This window comes from Furipterus horrens, unplaced genomic scaffold (assembly GCF_987537825.1).
Source record: "Furipterus horrens unplaced genomic scaffold, mFurHor1.1.pri manual_scaffold_11, whole genome shotgun sequence".
Lineage (NCBI taxonomy): Eukaryota > Metazoa > Chordata > Mammalia > Chiroptera > Furipteridae > Furipterus > Furipterus horrens.
This window is the reverse complement of record NW_028327181.1, coordinates 19866344-19891633: the sequence shown is the minus strand read 5'-3', so window position 1 is coordinate 19891633 and position 25290 is coordinate 19866344. Positions and strand designations below refer to the sequence as shown.

The window sequence follows — 25290 nt, the reverse complement described above, 5'->3', positions numbered from 1 at the left end:
GGATATTGTCATGGGAAAAATATGTAGCTAGAATTAATTAGTTTTCAAATAAAGCATTTATTTTAATTGCTTGAAATGATGGAGCCCTTAATTGCCGATGCATCATTTTGGCCTGAGCATTTTGGTTGTTGTAACAACGTGACGGGTTTGTTCCCTGCACTTCTGGGGAAACAATAGAGGAGAACTTGATTTCATCACCTCAGACTAAGCCTTGTGCTGGTGAGGTTCTGGAAATTCCTATCAGGCCCCAAGCCGGTGGCAAGAGTGGGCTGGGCTTTAGCTGGCACTGCCTTGTATATATGTGTGCATGCATGTATGCACGTGCCTGAGTGTGCATGCATATGCGTACAAGGGGAGGACCTCCCCCAAAACGGAATTATCTTCTGGAGGGCGGGCTTCCCCCACTAGGTGAGTTTTCTAGGAACCCATCTGTATCAGTATACCAGCTGGTGTTGTTGTGAGAGGCTGCGTTTGGTTTCAGTGAATTTTTTTTTTGGAAGACTTTCAACGTGAGCACACCTGCCTGTACCATGCTGAGTGTTCAGCAGTTTTTGACCAAAAACATCATGACCCCCATGCCTCCCCCTCCCTATTCACCCAGTAGTGCTCCAAGCAACTTTTATTTCATTTCCCCAGATGAAAAAAGTCCTCAAAGGGAAATGTTTTGTTGATGTGGGAGAGGTGAAACAAAAAACAGCAGAAGCTCTAAAAGGCATTAAAATCAAGTTCAAAAACTGTTTTGACAGTGGAAAAAAGTCTCAATTGGTGTATTGCATCAAATGGAGAGTACTTTGAAGGTGACTGAAGTTTAAACATGTGATAATAAATACACAATATTTTTCAAATAAATTTCAGGGTTTTTTTGGTCTCCCCTTGTGTGTAGGCCTGTGTGCATGCATGTGCGTGTACACGAGTGGGAACATGGTGGGTATGTGCACGTCAGAATGCACAGTGGGAGCCCTGCAAAGGTGGCCTGTTGGACTCTGTGGCTTGGACTAAGTGGTGGGGTGCCCCCATCCTGAACTGGGGCTTTCAGCTGGGTTGAGGTGCGGTGCTTTAGCAGGATCTACATTCTTGGGTTTTTCTGACTCTGGGGCCCAGCAGCCCTGTGCCCATCGCCAACCAGCTGTTCCCATGGGGTAGGCACAGCACAGGCAGGCAGTGGTTTCTGCGCGCCCAACTGCTGCTTCTCTAAACGTATCTGTCCAGCCAGCCTGTGTAAGTGTAGCCCCTGCAGGGTTTGCAGCCCTGGCCTGGCAGCATCTCTAGGTAGCTTACCTGTCCTATGCCAGAGCAGAGGCCATGGTCATGAAGCAGTATGGGATTGGGTCCCTCTGCTTCCCACTGGAGGCCATTCTTGTGTTTGAGAAGAGTCTGTTGGCCTTTAGCTAAAGGTGGGAAAGGCTGAGAGCGAGAGAAACAGAGACACTTGGCCATTTGTGAAGCATGTTCCCAAGGACCCCTTCCCTCTCTTTAAAACTGAGTGACAGAGGCATGATCTAGTGGTAGAGTGGCCAGTAAGGGTGACTGTGTGCCCTGGAATCAGAGGCTGGGCCACCCCTTCCTGGCCTTGGCCCTGGAGCATTGTTCTTGGTCATCAGGATCTAGGACCCAGCCCTACCTCCACTTCCCTCATGGTGGCCAGACACTGGCAGTGGTGTCCCCTGGGTCGCTGTGGCCTGGTTCCCCTCGCCACCCTGCAAAAGCCTTGATGGCCTCCAGGCTTGGGTTGCTGCTCGCCCTCTGCTCTCAGGTGACCTAGAGCCCCATGGGGTCCCCAGCTGTTTCATCAGTGGCATTTCTTAGGTGTTTTGAACCTTTTGCTCCAGTCAAACTGCTCCTGATTCTCTTCTGAAGATAGACTGGAAGGAAAGGGCCTGGAGGCTTTTAAGGAGAGGAGGTGCAGGGCTTGCTGCCTGAGGGCGCAGCAGGAGGGGTGCCTGGACTGAGACCCACACCTCTCCTGCCTCTGCCGCCTGTGCACACGCCCAGCCTCGGCCTGTAGCCCCCTCCTGCATGGGCCTCCGTCCGAGGCCTGAACCCTCTCCAACCCCTGGCATCAGCCGCCTGGCGAAGGCTCCCTCCTGGAGGAGAGAACCCTGCCTGTCTTACTTGCCCTGGTCCCTCTGGGGGCTGTGGCTGCCATTGTGGTTGGGTACATGACTCCTCCCTGCTCTGGGTCCAGGCTGGAGGTGGGTGGGTTGGGAACTGTCCCAGAGCCTGGCATCCTCAGTCCAGGCCGGACTGTGGGCAGACAGATGTGCCTCCTGACTGCTGGAGCAGGTCACTTCTGGTTCCGCCCCTCCCCGCAACACACACACACCTGCGGAGAGCAGCCACCCCTGCTTGCTGGGCTTCTTGCTGCCTGTGGGACTGGGGTGGCATGAAAGGACATAGGCCTCCAGGGACTCTGCAGGATTGGGTACTTAGGGTAGGCTTGGTGGGGACAGTAGGCAAATTCTCCTTTGGGGTGGGTGGGCCCCAACAGGCCTTAAACACAGGACTAGTGATGTGAGAAAGGGTCTCTCATCCATGATAGCAGCCCTCCTGGGTAGTTGAAAGGTGATTCAGTCCCCTGCCCCTTGCCCACACACTGCTGTGCCGGGCCCCCTGCCCCTTCTGGCAGCACGCAGGCTCTGGGGGACACCAGACCTGAGCCTCAGGAGCCTAGGGTAGCTCACTAGGCCGTTTGTCCCCAGCAGTCAAGGGTGCTGCCTCCTTGAATGGTGGCAGTGACAATGAGCCACTGTGAGTGTTTGGGCCCAGGACCCAGCGGGCAGCATTGGCAGTGTCTACGAGGAAGAGGTTCCTCTCCATCTTCTGGGCCTGCTCACTCCTCTGGCCCCCAGGGCCCTCCCACACTCTGCATTTACTGGGAGGGTCAGATGGCGTGGGCTCCCTGAGGGAGAAGCTGGAGTGAGGCCTGGGCAAAAGGCAGGACTCAGCCGGGCCAGGAGTCAGGATAACCACTGCACAGCCTGGACAAGGAGGGCCGCTCCAGTGGCCTGTGGGAGACAGGGAGCCAGAAGGTGCAGCTGGTGGTGGGGCTGGGATTCCTAGAGGCCCAGGGAGGGCTCTACGTCCGGCAGGTGTGACCCAGGATGGCACATGTTGGGACTAGGGTGGTCCCACTTGGGTGTAGAGGCTCACAGGCAGATGGAAGAGGCGGTGGGCAGCATCCAGGGAGGCCTCCTGCTGCTTTTCTGAAGGGGACAGGTGGGTCACTCACATACCCTCCCTTGGTCCCCAGGCTACTACACCCCTACCCAGCATGGCGACCCCTCCATCCCTGCCGCCAGACCCTCAGTTTGTCCTCCGAGGAGCCCAGTCAGCGGTGCATGCACTGCACTTCTGCGGAGGAGCCCAGGGACAGGGGCACCCGCTTCTCTTCTCAGGGTGAGTAGCTGCTGGTGACCCACCCCGGGGACTAGCCCAGGGCGAAGTTGAGGGGGGCGGTGCTAGCAACAAGCTCAGTGTTATTTGGGGGTCACACTTGTAGAGCCCACTTGACATGCTGTCTCCTTGGGCCTCACCCCTCAGGGGCGCAGGAACACACGCCCATGCTGTTATAGGTGCCACCCCCGTTTGCAGCCCTCCCTCCCTCTGCTGAGAAGCAGGCCCTGCCCAAGGGGCCCTCGGAAGCCCCTGAGCGCCCCCTTGGAAGAGGAGTATGTGCCACTTTTACCCTTGGTTCATGTTTAGAACTACCACCTAGACTACTATCTCAAGCAGCTAGACCACCTGGTCCTCTAGTGACGTGGCCTCCAGACTGGCCCTGCGGAGTGTGCCGGGCATGTCCACCCTCCTGCGATGCTTCCTCCCGACCCTGCACCTGCACTTGTCTGAACAGGTCTCTGAGTGGGCTGGTGCACATCTGGAGCCTGCAGACACGGAGGGCGATCGCCACCCTGGATGGGCACAGGGGTCAGTGTGTGATCTGGCTGCAGACACTGCCCCAGGGGCCCCAGCTCCTCAGGTAGGTCTCTGTGGCAGTCCCAGAAGAGTGCTGCCCTAAAGGAGCCAGGCTGTGGCCTTCAGTGGGGGGCAGGAGTTCTCCAGTTGGAACCCTTGTAGCCTCCCTCAGCCACTCGGGCTGCCTTAGCCCCAATAGCAGGAAAGAGTATGACCTCTACTGTCAGCCCATCCTGACACAGGGTGCTGTCCCAGCTGGTGCCCACTAAGAAGGGCCTGATGAACGTATAAGACAGCTCTGCCCATAGCCCCATGCCACCTGTGGCCTGTGCAGAGCCTGCCTGGCCCGCTACAGCTCCCCCATGGTGGGGACTGGTGTTCCAAGCCTGACCTTGAGCCTCTTGTTGGAGGAGCCTCAGCTTCCCTCCTGCAGGCCCTGGGGCCTGGTGTCATGACACCACTCTGCCAGGAGACCTTCTCCCTGGCCATGAAGCCACCTTCCTTCCAGGTGGTGAAGACTGGTCACCAGGGCAGCACATAGAGCCTGAGCCTGAAACTCGCCAGGCTGGTCAAGGAGACACTCCACAGCCCGGTGTGGCTACCTCCAGTGGCACCAGGAGCACCACACAGGTGCCCACGTCTGCAGCCCTCGAGGCAGCCAACAAGGGGTCAGCAGGAAATGGCAGGAGTGAGGGTGTTTGCCGAGGCTGTGTCGGGCCCAGCCTGTGAATGTCACAAGGGGCCGTGAGGGCTGGGAGCTGGGCAGCAGAGTGATTCTGTCCCAGCACTGGTGCCTCGGCCTTGTGGAGGTGACAGGCCGGAGACTCCACGGAGGTGGGCCAGGTGATAGGAAGGGGCATGTGGGTGAGAGAGCACATTGGGAGGGGCTCCCCTGTGTCCCATGGTGAGAAAGAGAAACAGGGCAGGGCACAGACCAGGAGACTGTGCAGGGAGCTGGATGCCTACCTGGCTGCCAGAGCTGGTCATTGTGTTGGGTCATACTGACATCTGCCCCCTTTCGGGGATTGCTGCCCCAGCCCAGGAACGCGCAAATCACAGTGCCATTCTCCTGAACGCTCTCTGCCCCAACACTCCAGGACTGGCCCGTTCTCCTGCTCCAGACTTGGAGCACCGTGGAGCCTGTCCCCAGAGGGTGAGGCCTGCTGGGACTCCACTGGTCTGCAGAGCACTTTCATGCCAGACTCATGTGGCTCCCAGCAACCTGAAGGTGACTTGAAGGTGACTGAGAGACCAGAGGTGTTCTGAAAGGCTGTGGCCCTAGATATGTGAGCCCTTGCATGGCCTTGTCTCCCTGGCCAGGATTGCCCAGGTGCCCCCACCCACACTTGGGCTCAGGGCCCTCCCAGTTTTGGTCTTTCCCCGATAATACAGTAAGTGTCGTGTCTGAATACTACACTAAGCCACTTATACCTGGAGCTGCCATTTATAAATGTCTTCACAGAATTTTCAGCTGAGGTGTGGGCCCTTCTGGGCCTCCTGTTCTTCCAGGGCCCAAGCACCTTGGACTGTCCTCTGGGAACCCCTGGCTGTGAGCACTTGGGTGCCTAATGCCTGACTCTGAAGCTTCACTCCATGGAAATACGGGCCACCGTGGTGCAGGGTGGCAAGCTCCTGGTGTAACCTGTGAGGGGATGTTGGACAGCACCCCTCCTTCCAGTGGGGATGGCACCCTGATGGCCTCAGTCCAGGCAGGGGGCCTGTGGGTGATGTGGTCTACAGTGCAGACTGTGCAGGTGCTTGGAATGGCCAGGTGCGTTTACGTTGCACTAGAGGCCGTGTGCCCAGCTGTGTTTGGAAGCCAAGTCTCTCCAAAGGGGCTCTTGAGGGAGGAAGGTGAGCTTTCATGTCAAGGGGCTAGAGGACAGAAAGCGAGGAGCAAGGGCCCCAGCCTGCGCCAGGCTGTGCACAGGGCTTCAGAAAGCCCAGGGGAAGCTGCACAGATACCCTGGGCCCATCCACAGACTCAAGGACGCACCTGTGCTCACGACAGCCACCTGGGTGGGTATGTTTCCTGCCTTTTTTAATGTGAGGTGTGACATACTCACAGAAAAGCGCACAGAACAAGTCTGCAGACTGCTGTACTGTCAGAGTGAACCCCTACGTCACCGCTGCCAGCAGGAAGCAGAGCGCCGGCAGCCTGCTCTCTGCTCGGACCCCGGGAGGCAGCCTTGTGCCTCGCTTGTCTTTCCATCTGAATGTCATCTCCAAAAAGCAGAGACTCATTTTGTCCATTTTTTTTTCTTAACTCAAAAATGCGGAGCCATACAGAACAGCTTCCTGTGCGTCTGACATTTTTCACTCAGCTCTGCCTTTGTGGGACCCACTGAGGTGCACGTGGCTATAGCGCACTGTGCAGGCTTTTTCTGCATGTTCTCTGGCTGTGTGTACCCAGATGACTTAAATTCTATTGTGAGTGGAAATCAGAGTTGTCCACTTGGGCCTGCTGTGGATAAGGGGGAAGAAGGCCCTCGGCTAGGCCTCCTGGTGTCAGGCACACACGTGTCTGCAGGGTGGACCCCGTACCCACAGTTAGGACGTCCTGTGCACGCACATTGGGCTGTTTGGGAGCTCCAGGCTGCCCTCATTCGAGTGCAGTAAGCACCCCCACCCCTCACTGCCACCTGGGGCCAAGGAGCTCCTGGATGTGGCTGTCGCTGTGTGAGGATCAGCTGGGGTGATGGGCATCATGCCAGGAGAATGTGCGCAGTGTTAGCAATTAGGGAACAAGGAGAGGAGGTGTGGGAGGTCTTCCTACTGTTCTCACAACTGTTCTGTGAGCTCAAAACATTCAAAGTAAAAAGCGACTTAAAAATGGGCCACCCCTTTGATTACGGCATGGCTGCCACCTTGGCCGTGAGTCAGATGCCCTCCAGTGTGAGCACGTCTCCCCTGCGTTAGGCTCTGGTCCATCCTGTGTCAAGGACACTGCCACATCTCTCTCCCTTGTAGTCCAGCAGAACACGCGCCGGCCCCGTCCTCAGGAGCGCCATGCTGTTCTCAGTCCTCCAAATATTCAGGCATTTTACCATCATTTCGGGGGGTCCTCCAAAAGGGAATGGGGACTTGGATAGGGACCACGTTGCTGTGGATCAGCCTGGGGAAAGCAGTCATCTGCACAGCAGCAAGTCCTGGAGGTTGGAGGTCCCCTGTGCCAGGGCAGATCTGTCACAACACTGGTGGCAGCAACGGCACCTAGACACCGGGCCTTGTGCAGGCTGTTGGGTCCCCCACAAATATCCTTTTCTGCTCCAGGACCCACCAAGTTGGCAGGTCTCCTTACTCCCCTGTGGTCTATGTTCACTTCTCTTTCCCTTGTTTTTTTGTGACCTTGACCCTTAGGAAGAGGGGCCCGTCAGTAGTTTTATAGAATGCCCCTCATGTTGAGTTTGCCTCACTGTTTCTCAGGATTAGGTGGGTTCATGGGATTTCAGGAGGAAACCTGCAGAGGCCAAGGGCTCTTATCCCGCCATTTGGGGTCTGTGGTGCCCACAGGAGTGATCTCTGGTGAGGGTCACCTTGGTCACCTAGATAGGGTGTGTCTGCAGGTGTCCTACCTTCAGGTACATTTCCCTCTGCGTACTGGCCTCCTTGGAAATGAGTTCTTATGTCCAGCAAGGACCTTCCTCAAGGGACAGGGAATTAAGGATTGAGGCGGGTCCGAGACTGTGGTTATGTTCAAGCCTCAACAGCGAGTAATAAGCATCTGGGGGAGACACTCTTGAGGCGATGCACATGCCTGTTTCTCCTTAAGTTTAGCCCACGATCTTAGCATCCACCAGTGGGTTCTGCCCCCATGGTTATTACTGGGGTGTTCTCATGGGGGCTGTGCTTCCCACACTCCTACTTTTGGTAGAGTTCTACCTTAATTGGAATTCTGTAAGGTAGGTTTATCTCCTCTCCTCCATTTATTTTTGTGTTGCCTCATGAGCCTTGGCTCATGGAGATTTAGTTTATTCTTCAGTTATAATCTCACACTACTGTTATTTATTTTATTGCTCACATTGTTCCAGTTTTTGGCGCATGGGTCCTTTGGACGTGCCGCCCTCCTTCATTTTGTTTTAAAAGTATTTCTTACTTTCTGGCTACAAGATGCTCAGAACGCAGCTTGGTCTCCTGCACCCCCTGACACTCCAGCCATTTCTCCTGAAACCTGGTTCCTGTTTTTAAAGAAAGGATTCGAAAGCAGACCAGGGCACTAGGCACACCCGTCACTAATGGGGTGGTGTTGCTCCTAGATCTTCTCGGCAATCTGTGTTTAATGCTGTGTCTGTCTGTCTGATTTGAGATAAACATGCATTTATACTGGCATCTCTGATTCGAATCCAAAACTATGGGTCTGTCTTGCCTCCCCTGGGCTTCTTTGTGGCTGCTCTTCTGTGGTGGAAGAAGCCCGGCCCCCGCTCTCCACCCTTTACTTATTTCTGTGTTCAACCCCGCTTATACATAAAGAGGTTTCAGAGCTGCCAACCCACAGCCCTGTGAGAAATGGACAGTTATTTTGTCTTTAACTTTGCAGTGAGTATCAAGTTGACACACTTCCAAAATTCCACAGGTCGGATTCTGTCTTCCCTCCTGCTGCATGCAGTATGCCCTACCTTTGTCACAGTCTGCAATTCATCCCGGGATCCTAATGTCCCAATTGTTGTTGTTTTTTTAATGTATCCACAGTAAAGTTTGCCCTTTGTGGCACAGATCTGTGGGCTCGATGATGCTAACAGTCACGTTTGGGCCACCCCAGGGCCACACAGAGCAGGCGGCACTCTGCAGAGACCTTGTGCCACACTCCAGTGGGTGGCCCTGTAGTCCTCCGTCCTGACCTCTTCTATGAGGTCGCACCACTGGAATCATGCAGCATGCAGCCTTTTGTATCCGGCTTCCTTCACTTGGCAAAATGCATCTGAGATTCGTGCAGGTTTTTGCATGTGTCCCAGTTTGTTCCTCTGTCACTGGATGGAATTGCTTGGTGTGGACTCACCACAGTTCATTACCTAGTCTCTGTTGCAGAGTTATTTCTAGTTTGGGCAATTCTGAACAAAATTGCTGTAAACGTTCATCCACAGGTTTCTGTGTGAATGGAGTTTTTAAATTCACTTGGGACAATACGTGAGGGTGGGGTTGCCAGGAGGTCAAAGTGAATCCACAAAGGGAGGGGAGGAGGGCGAGTACTCGCTTTGGCCGCGTGGAGAGTGGCAGGAAACCCGCAGGAGGCCTCCATCTGCGGTGCATCCTGGGATGCCCGTGAGTGTGTGGGCACTGGGCTGGATGTCACGGACACAAATTCACACGTGAACTCCAGGGCTGGGAAGCCCTTCCTCGGTTGAGGTGCCCCTGCCTGATGATCTGGTGCTAGCTGCAGCCCCTCTCTGGAAAGTGTCCCCTGCCTTTCTTTGGCCTCAGGTTGGCGACAGCATGCTGACATTTGTCCAGGTGGGATGTGCAGTCCACTCGCCTGGGAGGCTCACGGCCTGTCTCTCCTTGGTTCTGGCAGTCAGGGCCGGGACCTGAAGCTATGCGTGTGGGACCTGGCAGAGGGCAGAAACGCGATCGTGGACTCTGTGTGCCTGGAGAGCGTGGGCTTCTGCAAGGGCTCCATCCTGGCCAGGGACCAGCAGCACTGGACGCTGGCTGTGCCCGGGAGGGGCAGCGATGAGGTGAGTAGCCCCTTGTTCACGAGTCATTGGAGGCTCAGTTTCCCCTACAGGGGCACGCTCCTTAGCACCCCATTGCAGGAACACTGTGCTCGCCCCAGGCCCCCAGGGACAGGTCCGGGTCTATCTGCCGGATCGCAGCTCCAGGGGCCTTGGGATGGGCATTTGCCCAGTCTCCTGTGAGAGTCAGGAAGGAGGTCCAGAGGGTGACTGGTGTCTGTGGCACCCAGCCCAGTGCAGATGGACGAGTGTCAAGGCCTGAAGCCATCAGGAGTACTGGGTGGAGACTGCCCAGACAGATCCTCAGAGGCCTTAGGAGCAGGCATGTGTGCAGGCAGGTCCCCAGCAGGCCAGCAGGAGGTATGGGAAGACAGACCAAGGCCCTGGTAAAGTTGAAGTGGGCCTGGAAGCCAGGCCAGTAGGGGAGGGCAGCCTTCTGGGGAGCAAAATGGGGCCCTGATGTGAGAGGCCATGGGCAGGGCTAGAGTCTGGGGGGTAAGGGCTGGCACCTGGGTGGCAACTGCAGTGCAGAGGGACACAGGTGAGCAGGGGAGCATAGAGAATGGGGCCGGAGGGTGAGGTGGGTGTGACGGAGCCTCGGAGGTCACTGTCAGATGGTGGTCATGCCAGAGTAACCAGCCAGCAGTGTTTGGGGGCGGGGATGGTCCAACTGCACAGCAGTGTCCACAGTCGGGGGACAGAAAAGGCAGAATCCCCCAAGGGAAGCAGTGCCCAGCATGTGGGGCAGACATTGGGAGGCCTGGTAGAGGAGGAGGGTGTGGCTGGAGACACTGGCTCTTGGGGGAGCTGGAGAGAAATGGGAGAAGAAATCCATGAGAAGTGATTGGATGGCCTGGAGAGAGTGGGGTCTCGCTGCGGGTGGGGCGCAGGAAATGGGAGCCTTCTGTCTACCACCTACTCCTGTGCTCTCCCTCTGTCTCCACTGCCCCGGAGAGCCTGCACGGCAGGCGGCGCTGGGCAGGGACCTCAGGCCTGTGCACACGGAGTGGTTTGGCCCCCGCCCAAGAAGAGCCGTTTGTCTTAAAGCAGATTCAGTTCATAAATAATGAGATAGGAACAGGCATTTATTTGTTCATGGTTGCATTTAAATCACCAATTAGGAGCTACATACACTTTTCTTGCCAATTTGCCAAAAACCTGTTAAAAGTTTTATTAATGTGAAAGGAGAGGTGTGCTTCCTGCGGGAGGGCAGAGGCCGGGCAGCCCAGCCTTCCTCCTGCACCGCACACACAGAGACCGGCCTGGGGGCCAGCCCCGCTCTCCCTCTGAGGCCAGGGCGCTGTGTGCTGTCTTCCACGTCAGCCACCCAGGACTTGTGGCCGGTCTCATCCCTCCTCCTGCGCCCTCCCTCCACCCCACCCTGCTCTCCCAGGCTTCCTCCCTGACACCACTCATCCCTTCCGCCTGAGGCTGATTTTAACCGACCTCCTGGCCCCCAGCTCTGGCAGCATCTGTGTTTTTCAGGAGCAACCAGTCCAGGGACCTCGCACATCCTGGGAAAATGGTTATTTTCCATATTCCCACCTGGAATCTGCCTGGACTGGGCCCTGGAAAAGCATCGCTGGCCTGTGCCCAGACAATGCCAGGGGAGGAGGTGCTCCCGCCCCACTTGGCCGTCTGGGTGGCCACGCTTGCTCAAACCAAACATTTTCCCTTCTGGTAACAAAAGTTGCAGTTGAGTGCCAGACGGAGAGCACTCCAGGGTCTGCCGGAGGCTCTCTGCACTGGCCGCTGGGTCTGCCCTGGGCCTTGGGCCACAGCTCCTTGCTCTGCTTTCCCCTCGCTCCCTCCCACCGGGCCTCGCTCAGGCCTCACGGCTGTCCTCACTTCCCCCTTGGCCCCTCTCCTCTCGACCAGAGCAGACTTGCGGGGTGACTCTCCCCCATCCCATCTCCTTCTTCTTGGGTCCCCCCTCACTACCACCAGAGGGCTCTTCCTGAGCCCAAAGATCAGGATGAGCCATCCCTCACTGACCTGTGGGCCTGTGTGCCAGGCCCTCCAAGGGCCACACCTGTGCTGTGTCCAGTGACATCTGCTTCCTCTGACACCCCTCTCCCGTCGCTTCCCCTTGCCCCTCCAGCCACTCAGCATCTTGAAACCAGCCTGTCCTCCTGATGGGTGACAAAAGGAACAAATCTCATTTTAAGAAACCTGAATAATTCAAGAACAGAACAGTGCCCAGAGTAGGAAATCAGGTGTCCTTCCTCCGCGGTTCGGTCTGCGTCTTCCCAGGCCATCCTCTCACAGCACAGTGGTGGGTTGGCCCCGACTCTGTGAAGCAGCAAATGGAGCCCTGCCACCCAGTCCCTGCCTGCTGCTTTGTACTTGTATAGGGTTGGGGTGCGCGAGGCATGGGGACTGAGGAGAGCACCTCTCTGCCTTGGGTGAGCCGCCCTGGCCGGTGCTTCGCCTGCCTCCACTGTTGGCTGTGGTTCTCAGGGGATGAGTTGGCATCACTCGCTACAGGGAACAGGAGGGCTCCCTCTCTCCTTTCTCTGCAGTTTTCTTTTTACTTCTGGGTCACACCTGTTGCCGCTGTGTCTTGGTTGTCGCACATCTTATCTTTTCATTTTGCTGGAGCTTCTTGAGTATCTTTGCTGTTCCAGGGGTCCTTTCTCTGGCAGCCTTTTATTTCATGACAGCAACAATGGCTCATATCACTTCTGTCCTTTTCTGTCTCCTTTGTGGGCAGTGAGGGCCTGTGTACCTGGTGTAGATGCTGTCTTTAGGGTGATGGGGAGTCCGTGCTTGTGTGTACGCGTGTGTGAGTATTTGTGTGCATGTGCTCACGTGGGCACACCTGGCAAGGCCCAGGACTCACCCTTCCCGGCAGTGCCAGTGCTAGGACGCTTTGCAAGCCTCCGCTGAGAGCCCTGCCTAGAGTGCACCCATGGCCCCAGCTTGTGGACATGCCACCCTAGCACAGAGGCAAGCATGGGGAGTGTGTCAGGGCCATGAAGCTGAGAGGGCCAGACCATGACACTGGCTTTCCACCCTGCCCGCAGCTGCCCTCAGATAGGGCACCCAGCACACGTGTGGCAGAACTGGAACTCAGACTTGTGCCTTAACTCTGGGACTCATGCCTATTCTTCTGTGTGAACTCAAGTTCTCCGCCAGTTCTCCTCGCTGGGGGTTCTGTGTGTGGGGTATCAGACAGGAGGCCAACTGTCCCATCAATGTCCGCCGCTCTGCTGGAGCTCAGACCCCTCGTCTGCAAACCAGAGGAAGCCTCCATGTCATTGAGGGTGACGTGCGGCTCCATAGCAGTTGCACATGGCTGCTGTGATGTTGGTGAGGCTGCTGTCACCAATGCATGGGGAGCTAAGGGCCAGCTGACCCCCTACCCCCAACCAGGGAGCAGTAGACCTACGTCTCACAGGATCCCCTCTCCTCTTCCAGGCCCTGCAGCAGTGGCACCCTTGTCTCTGTTTGTCAGATGAGGGAGATGAGGTGTGAGGGATATGGATGGCTGGGAGCCCACTTCCAGTCTCTTGGGCTCTAGCTCCTGAGCCTGCTCCTTGTGGCCTCAGCTGTCCTCTTCTGATGATGCGGGCATCCTTGTGGTCTTGGCTGTACCCTGCTGATGATGCAGGCATCCTTGTGGCCTTGGCTGTCCTCTTCTGATGATGCAGGCATCCTTGTGGTCTTAGCTGTACCCTGATGACGATGCGGGCATCCTTGTGGCCTTGGCTGTACCCTTCTGACGATGCGGGCATCCTTGTGGCCTTGGCCGTATCCTTCTGACGATGCGGGCATCCTTGTGGCCTTGGCTGTACCCTTCTGACGATGCGGGCATCCTTGTGGCCTTGGCTGTATCCTTCTGACAATGCGGGCATCCTTGTGGCCTTGGCTGTACCCTTCTGACGATGCGGGCATCCTTGTGGCCTTGGCTGTACCCTGCTGATGATGTGGGCATCCTTGTGGCCTTGGCTGTACCCTTCTGACGATGTGGGCATCCTTGTGGTCTTGGCTGTATCCTGCTGATGATGTTGGCGGAGCCTGGCCCAACTCAGTGGACAGGCCCAAACGTGAGCTGGCTGTCAGGGCAGCGAGGCCCACCCGCAAGCCCAGTTCAAGTGAGGCAAAATACAGCCACGACAGCCAGGGTAGAGGCATGGGGCACTGGATATGGCCAGGCTCCAAACAGCTTCCTGTGGAGCCTGCCATGGTTGTTTCCTAGGCTGGGTGGTGGGTTGCCAAGTGGTCCCTGTGCAAGTCTGTGTACCATTTGCTATGCCTGAGGGTGCAGAGTCACTCCCATGTAAAACCCACAGCTGGAACGGGAAACCAGCAGAGGCCAGGAGAGCGGGTGAGCTGAGGCAGTGCTCCATGAGCCAGGCCTCCTGCTCAGCAGGGAGGTAAGATTGGGAGAGGCCGGAGACAGCCGCTGGGCAGGAATGCTCCTCACAGGGATGTGCCGGTCACTCGGGAATGACGCCATGCACCTTGTTTCGCAAGGCTGGTAGCAATGGAGCCCTTGAGCCTGTGCGGCCTAATTAGGAGGCTGGGCTCCCAGGTTCCTACCAGGAGCAGACAGAAACTTGCAGCAGTCTTGGCTAATCGCCTTAAAATTCTCTTGTTTGTATAGAACAGACTCGACTTGGCGCCGGCCCAAATCAACTTGTTTTCTTACTGTCAGATTCAGATTCTGGAGATGCCATCCAAGACGTCAGTGTGCACCCTGAAGCCAGAGGCAGATGCCAAGCCAGGCATGCCCATGTGCCTGGAGCTGTGGCAGGTAAGGCCCACTGCATGTCAGCCACGCCCTGTCAGTCACTCCCACCAGGCCCTGAATCATGCCCCATTCAGGATTTGGTTTGTCCTCAAACCAAGAGGACGATTAGCCCCTTGGGAGAGCGTGTGCATGCCGATTCCACAGCAGCCTCTGTCGTTGGCAGCACTTGCCACCCTCATGCTGCTTCACAGGATGCTCCTGTCAGCTGCCCAGGGCAAGCCTTGCTTGCGCTGTCCTCTGCAGGCTGGTCTGGGGGCCGGGGGACGCTGCCGTGCCCGTGTAGCTGAGATGCCCCTTCCCAGGGAGGGACTCTGCTCCTCTCCTCTCCTTCTGTACACCAGATTAATTCTTGTTACTTTTCTGCCTCAGAGAGACGGGAATGGGCTTAATATGCTGACTTTCCCCACAGCCACACTTTGAATTTCTGATCCATAGCCATTTTCTTCTTTCTCAGCTATTCTTTCTGATGGGCGAGGGTCAGGAGGCTTCCCCTGGGGCCGGCAGCAGACGCTGGGAGGCCAGGGTGTGAGGGGCCGTGGTCACAGGTCCGAGTCTCAGCAGGATGGGTGTCTGCTCCTGGGCTGAGCCTGAGACCTGGGGTGGGATCCTCCTGGGCCTGCCTGCCTCCACCAGAGGCCTGGCTTTCCTTGAGGTAGCCCCCCAGTCCCCCAGAGGTCTACACTGGCTCAAAGTGTGCATACCCACTCCTTGGGTCACTCATGTTTGGGACGGCAGAGCAAGTGGTCTGGTGTGTTCACTCAGAAAGGATCCCAGTCAGCATCTGGGCTGTTGTACATGCCGTGGTTAGCAGTTCACTGACCAGTGTACCTCTCAGGCCATTCTCTCAGCACTGTCCAGTTGACCAACACCTTCTGAGAGCCACCTTGCGCCACTCCAGAGTCAGGCGCAGGCGATTCCTGCCTTGTGCCTCAATGCTTGTTTGAACTTTTCGTAAGTTATACCAGATGGGCTCAGGCAGTTCAGAGATGTTTGCATGGCCAACAGGATTCGTGGGGAGAGGCATTCCCAGAGACCCTGTCCCAAGCCTTTTGCCCCTCTAAGGACCAAAAAGATTCCCTGGCCTTTCTAGCAGTTGGTTTCCTCCTGTAGTTTCTTTTTTCTTTTTTTTTTTTTTTAATGTTTTTTATTGATTATATTGTTACAACAGTTCCAATTTTCTCCCCCTTGTTCCCCTCCACCCAGCACCCTCCTCCTGTAGTTTCTTAACTGATAACTTCCCAGTTGGAATTCAGACTCTGTGTTGCTGCTGCTCAGTCCCTCAGAAAAGCCCCTGGGGGTGAGGAGGAGAGGCTCTGAGGGTCACCTGGATGAGGAAGCTCCTGGCGCCAGCAGGTTTGTGGCAGACGCTTGGCGGGACATGCCCCTGAGGCCATGACGCTGCTGCCATGTGATGCTCCAGGCCCGGGGCAGGACGTCAGGGACTACATCCGCTCCTGCTCCACTCCCTAGAAACACTGTCATTGCGTAATCGTGTAAAAATTCCTGCAGAAAAATGTGTAGAAATGGGATGTACAAACTTGTTAAGGTAATTAATATAGTTGACAGAAGGACAAATCACGTTTTTGTTAGTTGATATGGATCCAGCACAAAAGAAGAGTCTATGTTAATCTTAAATGTCCCTTTTTTTCCTCTCCAAACCTGAAGATTCAGGTTATAGTTTATTAACCTGAGTGCCGCAGAATGGCCTGAAGTGATATTTTTTTCTGAAGCTCTCAGATACACTCATTTTGTTCCTCAGCGAGGCTGACCTGCATTATGATGTTCATTATCATGCAAAATGTCAGCACCAGAATCAAGCCTCATGCAGTCATTCACATCAGCCTTCAGAGCAGTGGGCCCCACCTGAGCTGGGGGCTCCCCACAGGACCTCGAGGTGCTGCGAGCAGGGTTTGCCTGCAGGGGTCCCTCCAGGCTGGCATGACCACCTACGGGAAGGGTCACAGAGCAAATCCTCATAGTAACTTAAGGTCCTCACCCCACGGAGGTCAGCCTGGCACTATGGGTGTGGCCGCCAAAAGCCTGTGGCCATAGGAGCACTGTCATACCTGCAGTCTGTCAATGGGGGTGGGGGCCACAGGGACCCTGTAAGCTAGGAAAGGAGCTGGAGAGGCCTGCAGGGCAGGTGGGGGGTAAAGTCCAGAGCTCAGCATTTGGCTGCCGTGGCAGCTGCTAGGTGAGCAGGCCCGTCTCCCCCTGCTCCGGCTGCTCTGGAACCCCTCCACAGGTGGGTCAGTAGTGTGTGGCCCCAAACTAGCTGAGGTGCTCAGGACCCAGAGGCCATAGACATCGTCACGTGGGCTTGGAGCTATAGAGACTGACCAGAAAAAGAAAGGTGTCAGCAATGTCACAAGCCCTGGACGTGGCAGGAATGTGCGTGGGGAGCCAGGGCGCTGGCTGGGCCAAGGCAGCGTGGATGGGGACCTATCAGAACTCTGTCCCAGAGGGAACAGACCCAAGTGGCCCCAGACAAGTTCCTCACAGTCGGCCTCTGAGGTGGGGTCTGGCAGGTGTGGTCTCAGAGTTGGTATGAGTTCCTGGTTGGGGTTCAGACAGTGCATCCAGGTTGTTCTCACCTGGCCCCCCCATCCTGCCTTGGGCCCAGATTGATTGCTCATGGGGGAGGCCCTCTGCAGAGAGGCACAGCTGTCTGCAAGCAGCTGCCTGAGCAGAGGGCCTGACCATTCCTTCAAGCACTCTTCAGAAACAAGTGGTGCAAATACTTTTACACCAAAAGAGCCAAAATGAAGTTCTTCCCTGTTATAAAACCTCAAGGGAAGTACACCGTACTGTCAGGAGTACTGTATGCTCAGCTCCTCCAGCCTCTGTTCCTCAGTGGCAGAAGCCACCAGGCTCTGTGCACCAGTGGTTCGGGGGCACTGCGTGGCCCCTCGGGGATCATGGCTCAGGGCCAGTCTCATGACTGCTGACGCAGTCAGGCCCAAGGAGGGAGGGTGGCAGTCAGCTTGCAGGACCCCAAGGAGGAGCGCAGGATGCGCAGACCCCCTCCCAGGAGCCCCAGTCACTTCCTTAGACTCCTCCTTTATGTTTTTATTTGTGCAAACACATATTATCACAGAAAAAATGATCATACAAGCATTTCTGGGGGCATGCAAGAAGTGTCCGCTGACCCAGCTCTGGTCCGGGAGGGTTTGCCGTGGCTGCGTGTGGTTCTCGGTGGCTGCGTTCCTTGTCCGCTGGCACAGCCGTCTCCTCCATATCGAAGAGCTGGTCTGCGCCAGGTTCCCCCTGGCTCCCGTCACTAACTGGACCCTGTGACATACAGTCCACCCACAGCCTCAGTTTTCCCTCTGATGCACAGAGAAGGCTCTGCTGCCCGGGCTGAGGATGTGGTGTCCACTCCTGTGGCTCATACACCCTCGTGCCTCTAGTTAAACCACGTCACCTGCTCGGCTGAGGGAAGGTTCTTGCTGGGCACTCAGGAACACTGTGGAGAGGCGCTCTGTGTGGTACGTGCAGCATCTGGGCCCAGGGCCCCTCTGGGTGGGCACGAGCACCCACACAGCACATTAACTAGAGCTCCAGCAGGTGGGCAAGGAGGGCCCCTGTGATGCTGTCAGCCCACACCCGGTGAGACCCAGGCACTCTGCTTAGTGCCAGCCTTTCGTGCCAGCATTGGACCATCCTCAAATTGCATGTGACCCAGGAGGCAGTCTTGCTGAGCAGCCCCCTGGCCCCCATTCTCACCATTGACCATCCAGAGGCTGAGGGCCAGGCCCGATCAGAGCTCAGTTGGAGGGGATGTGCTTAGTTATTTCTCACGCTCAAGTGAGGCCCACCCCAGGCAGCTCAGCAGGGAATGCTGAGACAAGTGGGGAGCAAACGGCACCAGCCAGAGTGTGCTCTTCGTCCCGGAAGCAACCTAGGGACCTGTCCTGGAGGGGTTTCCTGTTGGCAGTCTCTGAGGGCTGGGCACCAAGCATGTGTCGCCACTCTCGGTGCCAAGGTGACCTGGAACCCTGCAGCGCTCTTCCGGAGCTGACACCGAGCCTAGATGGACGAGGCGTCTGCCCGGGTGCAGGCCCTCTGACCTGTGCCCTCATTTATCACAATAGATCAGCGCCGCAGCGGCTCACCCAGCCCAGGGATCGGGGGCGGGGGGTGGGCGGCTTCCGCAGCGACGTTGACAAAGCACAGAAAGTTCGTTTTTCATTGACAAAGAGCTCACAATTTTCTTTGGTTGGTGGTTGTAGACAGGTGACTGGCCCCACTGAGAGGTGGTCGAGAGTCTCAGGCCTGCAGAAAGGACCTGGGCTAATGAGCAGAAGAATGGCAGTGTAAGGTCAGGGCGGGCTAAGCTACCCCGAAGCTCTGTGGCGCCCCAACATCAGGCTGTGCAGGTCCTGTACCAATGGCATCAGCCATCAATGGGGTGTGCAGAGCCTCTGAACCAGTACTGCCATGTGAAGAACATGGGAAACAGCTCCCCAACTGGGCCACCCTCAGGGCCAGCAAGAGACACAGCTCATTTCTCAAGTCCCTTGTCTCTAAAAATGCACCAGGACCTTCAGGAGCTGATGGCTGTGCTGTTCCCCACAGGCTGACACCAGCTCCCGCCCACTCCTGCTGGCTGGCTATGAGGATGGATCGGTGGCCCTGTGGGATGTCTCCGAGCGGAAGGTGTGCAGCCGCATCGCCTGCCACACAGAGCCTGTCATGGGCCTTGACTTTGACTCCCAGAAGGCCAGGGGCGTCTCGGGCTCGGCGGAGAAGGCGCTGGCTGTCTGGAGCCTGGATGAGCAGCAGGCCCTACAGGTCAGTGCGCCAGCCCCGAGGTGTCATTTATCCTGCTCTGCACTAACAGTCTGATAGGCTGAAACAATATTTAGGCATGAAGAGGAGTTGTTGCAGATCGCGGGCTAATTAATCACTCTGAGGCGCGGTGCAGGCCGGCCTGTCTGCAGGGCCAGCGCAGGAAGAAGGGGGCGTGGGCGTTTGTGAACCGTTCACATGGTTTGGGTTTCTCTCAGACCTTGGGTTAATAGCAGTCACGTCTTGTCCATCTAGAGAAAAGGCATGTAGAGTTCGGGAGTAAGTACGCAAGCCCATTTGCAAAAACTCAGAGGAATTTGGTTAGTAAGGAACTGATTAATCAAAAAACAAAAATAGCCCAATGTGGAGAAATCCACGGAGTCACGCCCCGGTGGCAGTCTGTAAGCAGGCCCCAGGGAGGCCGTTCCTCACGGGCAGCGAAGAAGGGATGTGAGGCCTCAGGGTGGATGGGCCACTGCTGAAAACCTCCCTATGACGTCCCAGTAAACCTCATACCATCCCAGTGGACTTGTCCATCTAGCGTGTCTGCGGAGCACCTGGGGGCCACATCTGAGCCTGTGCCTGGTACTCAGAACAGGTTGGCCCAGCCTACTTGTTCAGCCCTGTTTGGGGTGGGAGGGATGGAGTTTGGGGATGGGGAGCCTCCTATCCAGGCCTCACTCTGGTGCAGGTCCCAGGGGGCTGCAGGCCTTGGAGGATGGGATGCTGCTGGGTGTGTCCTGTGCCTCTCAGCCCCCAGAGGGTCACCTAGGTGCACACTGGCTTCTGGGGTGGGCGAGGAGCCCGAATTAGCCAGGGAGCCTTGAAGGGTGAGACTTGACCACTGCCAGCAAGTAGAAGCAGCTTGGAAAGGCAGCTCTGTGAGTCCAGGTCTGGTAGGGAGCAGGGCTCCGGGTGGTGCCAGTGGAAGCGGCAGTGGCCCAGCTCCTTGGAGCCCTGAAGTCTTGGAGGCCAGGTCCTGGGGGCTGCCTCTTTGGCAGGGCTGTGTGCTCCAGGCTTCTCACCGTAGGCAGGAGTCTGAAGAAGATGTTTTTCGGGACTCTTCTCCAAGTGGGGAAGCCTTGCCCAAGAGCCTACAAATCCCCCATAGCCAGAGGAAGAGGCCCTGGTGGGGCACCACTGGGCCCCTGAGGCACACGGGTGGGATGGAGGAGGGATGGGCCCCAGTGAGAATTAGGACAGGCTGCAGCGCCCAGCAGGTATCACCATGCTCTCGCTGCAGCCTGAGGGTGCAGCATTGTCACCAGGTCATCCCAAGAGGAATAGAGCGAAGGGCAGTAGGGCGTGTCCGAGAGTGGTGACATAAAGGTCTGAGGACAGACACTGAGGTCAGGCAGAACGAGACTGGGAGATGCCATCCATGTTAAAGTTAAAGGGGCCAAGGCATCCCATGAAGAACCATCCTGTTGGAGACCCAAGGTTAGAATCGGAGCAGGGGGTGGGCCGCAGCCAGGGTGGGGTTATAGCCACTGCCCGTGCTTGAGGCTGCCCCGTGACTGCATGCAGGATCTGAGGGTCTGTCTTGAGCCCTATGAGTATTGAGGGGCAGCTGGGTCAGAGCCCAGCAAGGCAGAAGGAGGGAGTCACGTGTCACGTTGGGGGACAGAGCACAACTTCACACCTCTTTGGCATCACCCCTCCCAACTTTCCAACCATCCCTCCATCCTTCTGTCATCCCAGGGAGCCCATAGAGGCCCTGAAGAAAGGAGGGGGTCAGACAGGCCTCCCAGTGGGGCAGGCCAGCAGCGGAGGCTGAGCTTCTCATGCCCTCATCCTGGAGAGAGGGGCCTGTGGACCTGCTTGGGGTGGGAGTGAAAGTTGTAATGATGGGGGTCATCTTTGGAAGCTGGAGCAGAGCCCCTCTGGTGCTGGGTCTTCATGCGCTGGGTCCTCAGCAGCTGAGGCAGCCTAGCTGTGGCTGAGCCTTCCCATTCCCCTTGGGCAGCAGGGCTCTCCCTCCCACCCTTGCCTTCTGCTCCTCAAGCCTCACGAGACCCACGCACCATGGAGTCGAGTGTCCCACCCCCCTTAGCCTTGCACTTCATCAGCCTGACTTTGCAAATTGCTGAGGATGCAGGCGGCTTCCCTGAGCACCCCTGCCCAGGCCGCAGCACCCCCAGGTCCCTGGGCATGGGCCTTCCTGCCATCCTGGCTCAGAACGTCCTGGTCTCTCCTGGTTTATTTGAAAAACAGCTGCTGGAACTTAAGACTTAAATTTATGGGGCATGTTCCAGAGATGAACTTTTACTGTACTGATAAATTGAAAAGTTAAAGCAGAGGGTATTATTAATGAATCGGAAAGTTGTAGCAGAAGGGGGGCAGGCACTAAAGAGTGGACATGGCTGGTGTGATGGCAGTGTCCAGGCGGGGCCTCGCTCAGCAGTGCACGTCCCAGCAGGAGAACGCTCCTCCTGCCCAGCACAGCCGCCTCACCCGCAGACAGCTGGGCACAACGCTGAAAGTCGGTTCGGCCCCGAGGCCCTGGAGACTTAGGCTGTACAGCTGAGGAGGAAGCATCTGGGGGGCCCCCAGGCCCTTGGCATCCACAGGCATCCTTGCCCCAGGGGGCCTCGGTGCACTGTGCCCAGTCCTGCAGCGAGCACTGCCATGTGGCTGCCCACTGGTCCGCCAGCCACGTGGGCACAGATGGGCCTCACCTTTCGGCCTGCTGCCGAAGTCTCTAATGAGCCCAAATCAATCTCTCCCAGGCGGGCGCTGGGCGCGGAGACGCAGATGAGGTTTCCCGCAGCAGAGCGTGGGTAATGGGAACCAGATGGCGGCCGCGCCGCGTGCGCATTCCTGGCACCTGAGGTCATGTGCTGTAAGAGCCACTGGTGGCCAGGGATCCTTTCCGGAGGGGCCTGGTCCAAGACAGGTTTGGCCAGGGGCTGAGGTGGTGGCCAGAAGCCCTCAGTCACCTGTGTCAGGATGTGTGGCCTTGAGGGCACACTGTGACAGCAGGCTGCTCACCTGCCTCTGGAAGTGGCTTTCCAGAGCGCCACCAGGAGCCTGGGCCTCAGCTGTCATGAGACGCAGGTGGTGCGCAGACCTGCTCCTTTCTCCCGTACTTGGGGCAGGGCCCGCAGCCTTGAAGTGGGGCTGATTTACGGCCAGCAATATTTTTAGGCCTTTAAATAATAATGAGCCCCCCACCCCAGCCAGCCTAGACTGGGAAGCAGACTAACCACACGCCACCCCGCCTTCACTGTGCCTGAGGCTGGCCAGGTGTCCCCACTGCATGGCCACTGCCCTCTGTCTCCATGGCCCTTCCGGGACTTCCCTCTATGGGGCAGGTTAGAGGGAGCCCACAGGACCCTGGCTGAGCATGTTCCTCCTGATTTGAGAACAAGAGAGAAGAGAACTGTGGCACAACCCAGCCTGTTGTCCGCATCTCAGGAACACGGTAGAATGTGGCTCTGGCCATGGTCGCCGTGAACACGTTGACAAGACTTCCTCCTCCTTAGGAACATGAGCCCCAACACGATGACTGGGCTCTCTCAGGTTAGGTGCCTGTGGAACTTCAATGCCGGACAGCCGAGCCTGCGCCGTAGGCCTCTGCCCCGCTGCTGCCGCAGTTCCAGGGGGAGCTGTGCCAGTGGCAGGAGGGGTGAGTCTCACAGCTGACCCCTGGGCCCCTCCCAGATGCAACACTGGCTGACTTGGGGACAGTGCACAGGAGAGAAAAGGATGGTCAGCCTCTCGTGCTGGTTTCAACTGCCAGTGCTGCATCCAAGCGAGTCGGGAGGGGCTGGGCAGATGCACACCTCCACAGACGGACACATGTGTGGAATTTGCCTTCTCATCTATGCACAGCGTGTCTGCCCCCGTGGCCCTGCCCCAGCCTGTGCCCATCTTGGCAGCCTGCGTGTGGAGCCGCGAGTGCAGGACATGCTGAGTGGAAGCAGGGGCCACCGCCAGCATCCTGGACACGCTGCTGGTTGGACGGGGAGAGCTGTGTTTGCTGTGTGGGTTGACAGATTCTCATTGTCTGGTTAGGTTCTCTTCCACTCCTGGTGGGGAAAGAACCTGGATCATGAGACGGTGTTGGACTATCAGACTCGTGGCTTTTCTTCTCAAATCTGTTAATTTAGTGAATTGCATTGTTCCATTTTTGATAACATAAAACAATTGTATAGTGCTAAAATAAGCCACTACACAGCATCTCCTCTGAGGGGCTTGGTTGGAGGTGTTCAGTCGTCTGTCAGTAGACTGCGTTGTACCCCCTCTTCTGTCGTCTCACACTGCTTATGGTATCAGGGTGCCAGGAGCCCCAGGATTGGCGGGCAGGCACTCCCTCTTCTGCTGCTGTCTGGACACACTGACAGGGCGTCTGTTTCTCTCTCGAGTGGCTGTGTGTCAGTCCTTGCCTATACCCATGGGGCAGGGAAGGTCTGAGTTTCTTCTGGGACTAATTTAGGCTTCCCAATTTATTTTTTTTAATAAGTTTCATTTTTCTAGGAATTTGTCGATAGGCATAAAAATCTCAAGGAATTTTCATAGTGACCTTTGAGAAGTTGTTTATAATGACACTTTACATTTCTGCTGTATTTGCAAGACTGTCCCTTTTTTGTTCCCAATCAGGCTCGTCTTGGCTGATCCTTCGTTCTTTTCCGGGTTCAGTGTTCCTGCCCCGCTCTTCCCCTGCCTCCCTCCTGCGCGCACGGGGCTCTGCTGACCCGAGTGGGAAGCATGACGCGTTCATTCCTGGCCTTCCTTCCCTGCAGCCGCTGAGGTCTGCGTCCCACATTGTGCCATGTCGCTGTCTTCATCACCACTCACTCTGGGCAGACCCGATTTTTATTCATTCGCTGACTGCTGAGCTGATTAGAGTGTTTTTATGTTTCCAAATGTTTGATTTTTCCCCCCCAGTTATTTTTTATTTTTCAATTTCTAACATAATTCCATTGTGGTCGGAGAAGAAGGTCTGAATGATATCAGCTCTTTGAAATGTGGAGGCCAGTCCCGTTTTCATAAGTATTCCACATGTGCTTGAAAAGGAAGTGCTTCTCGCTGCTAGATGCACGGCTGTACCTGCGCGTGCTGGGTCAGGCCTGGTGGCCGGTGCGCCTGCGACCCAGGGCCTGGAAAGGGTCAGGTGGAACCCCCAGCTGCCACACACCTTGCTCAGCTTTCCTGTACCCCGTGCACTTTTGCTTTCTGCATTTTGAAGCTGGCTTACAAACGCTGAAGTTCAGAATACTAATCTTCCTGGGAAAATGGACCTTTTTGTTAGTCACTCTTATTATCTCTAGAAAGGATTTTTGCCTAAAAGTCAGTTTTGCCAACTGTGAACATGGCTCAAGCCGGGTTTCTTCTGGTTACTACACACTTTAATAGCTTCTTTTTTTTTTTAAATCCTTTGGCCTTCCACCTTCCTTCAGATGTAGCTGTCTCTCTCACAGAGCTTGTATCTCCTCATTACTATTTTATGCTGTGAATGTTGCCAGCGTTTTTGCATCTCAAGCCCTCCTTTCCAGACGTCCAATGGCTGTCCTCTAGGAATCCTTTAGTGGGACCTTCTGAGTGGGAGTCAGCATGTGACGGTGCCCACAGTCCTAGGTGCTCTCTGGGTTCCTCCTACCCCTCCACAGGGCTGTGGAGGAGTCAGCTGCCAGTCTAGTCACCCAGCCTTTGTGGGTCTGTCCCACAAATTTTGATTTATTGTGTCTTCATTTTTATTCGGTTGAAAATTCTTTCTATTTTCCCTTGTGATTTCTTCTTTGATCCAGTGGTTCCTTAGAAGTATATTATTTAATTTCCAAATATTTGTTGAATTTGTGGATATCTTTAATCTAGTTTAATTCTGCTGTCAGTGAAGGTACCCTGTACAATGTCAGTATGCAGATATTTATTGAGGCTTGTGTTTTGGCCCAGCACATGGTGTATCTTGGTGAAAGCGCATGTGTTCTGCAGTTGTTGGGCGGAGTGTTCTGTCAGCCCGACTTAGGTCGAGGTGCTTGGTAGTGTTGTTCGGGGCTCCAGTATCCTTACCCATCTTTTTGTCTGGTTTTCGACCAGTTACTGAGTGAGGCCTGACAGTCTCTGAGGGTGGTTGTCAGTGTTCCCATGTCTCCCTTCAGTTCTGTCAGTCTTGCTTCATGGCTTTTAAAGCTCTGTCATTAGGAATGTAAGCATGTAATA

General features: G+C 56.1%; 1 protein-coding gene across 2 annotated transcripts in view; it reads left to right on the top strand.

Annotated features, from left to right (window-relative positions):
- GNB1L (G protein subunit beta 1 like) overlaps positions 1 to 25290 on the top strand; it is a 59776-nt gene that overhangs the window by 25558 nt on the left and 8928 nt on the right. The window contains exons 3-7 of one of the 2 annotated variants that reach the window (XM_090290778.1): positions 3251 to 3396; positions 3703 to 3976; positions 9422 to 9584; positions 14242 to 14340; positions 18916 to 19131. In XM_090290778.1, coding sequence (XP_090146904.1) covers positions 3251 to 3396; positions 3703 to 3976; positions 9422 to 9584; positions 14242 to 14340; positions 18916 to 19131 — 898 coding nt within the window. The remainder of the gene's footprint in view (positions 1 to 3250; positions 3397 to 3702; positions 3977 to 9421; positions 9585 to 14241; positions 14341 to 18915; positions 19132 to 25290) is intronic. The other variant, XM_090290779.1, reaches the window with a different exon arrangement.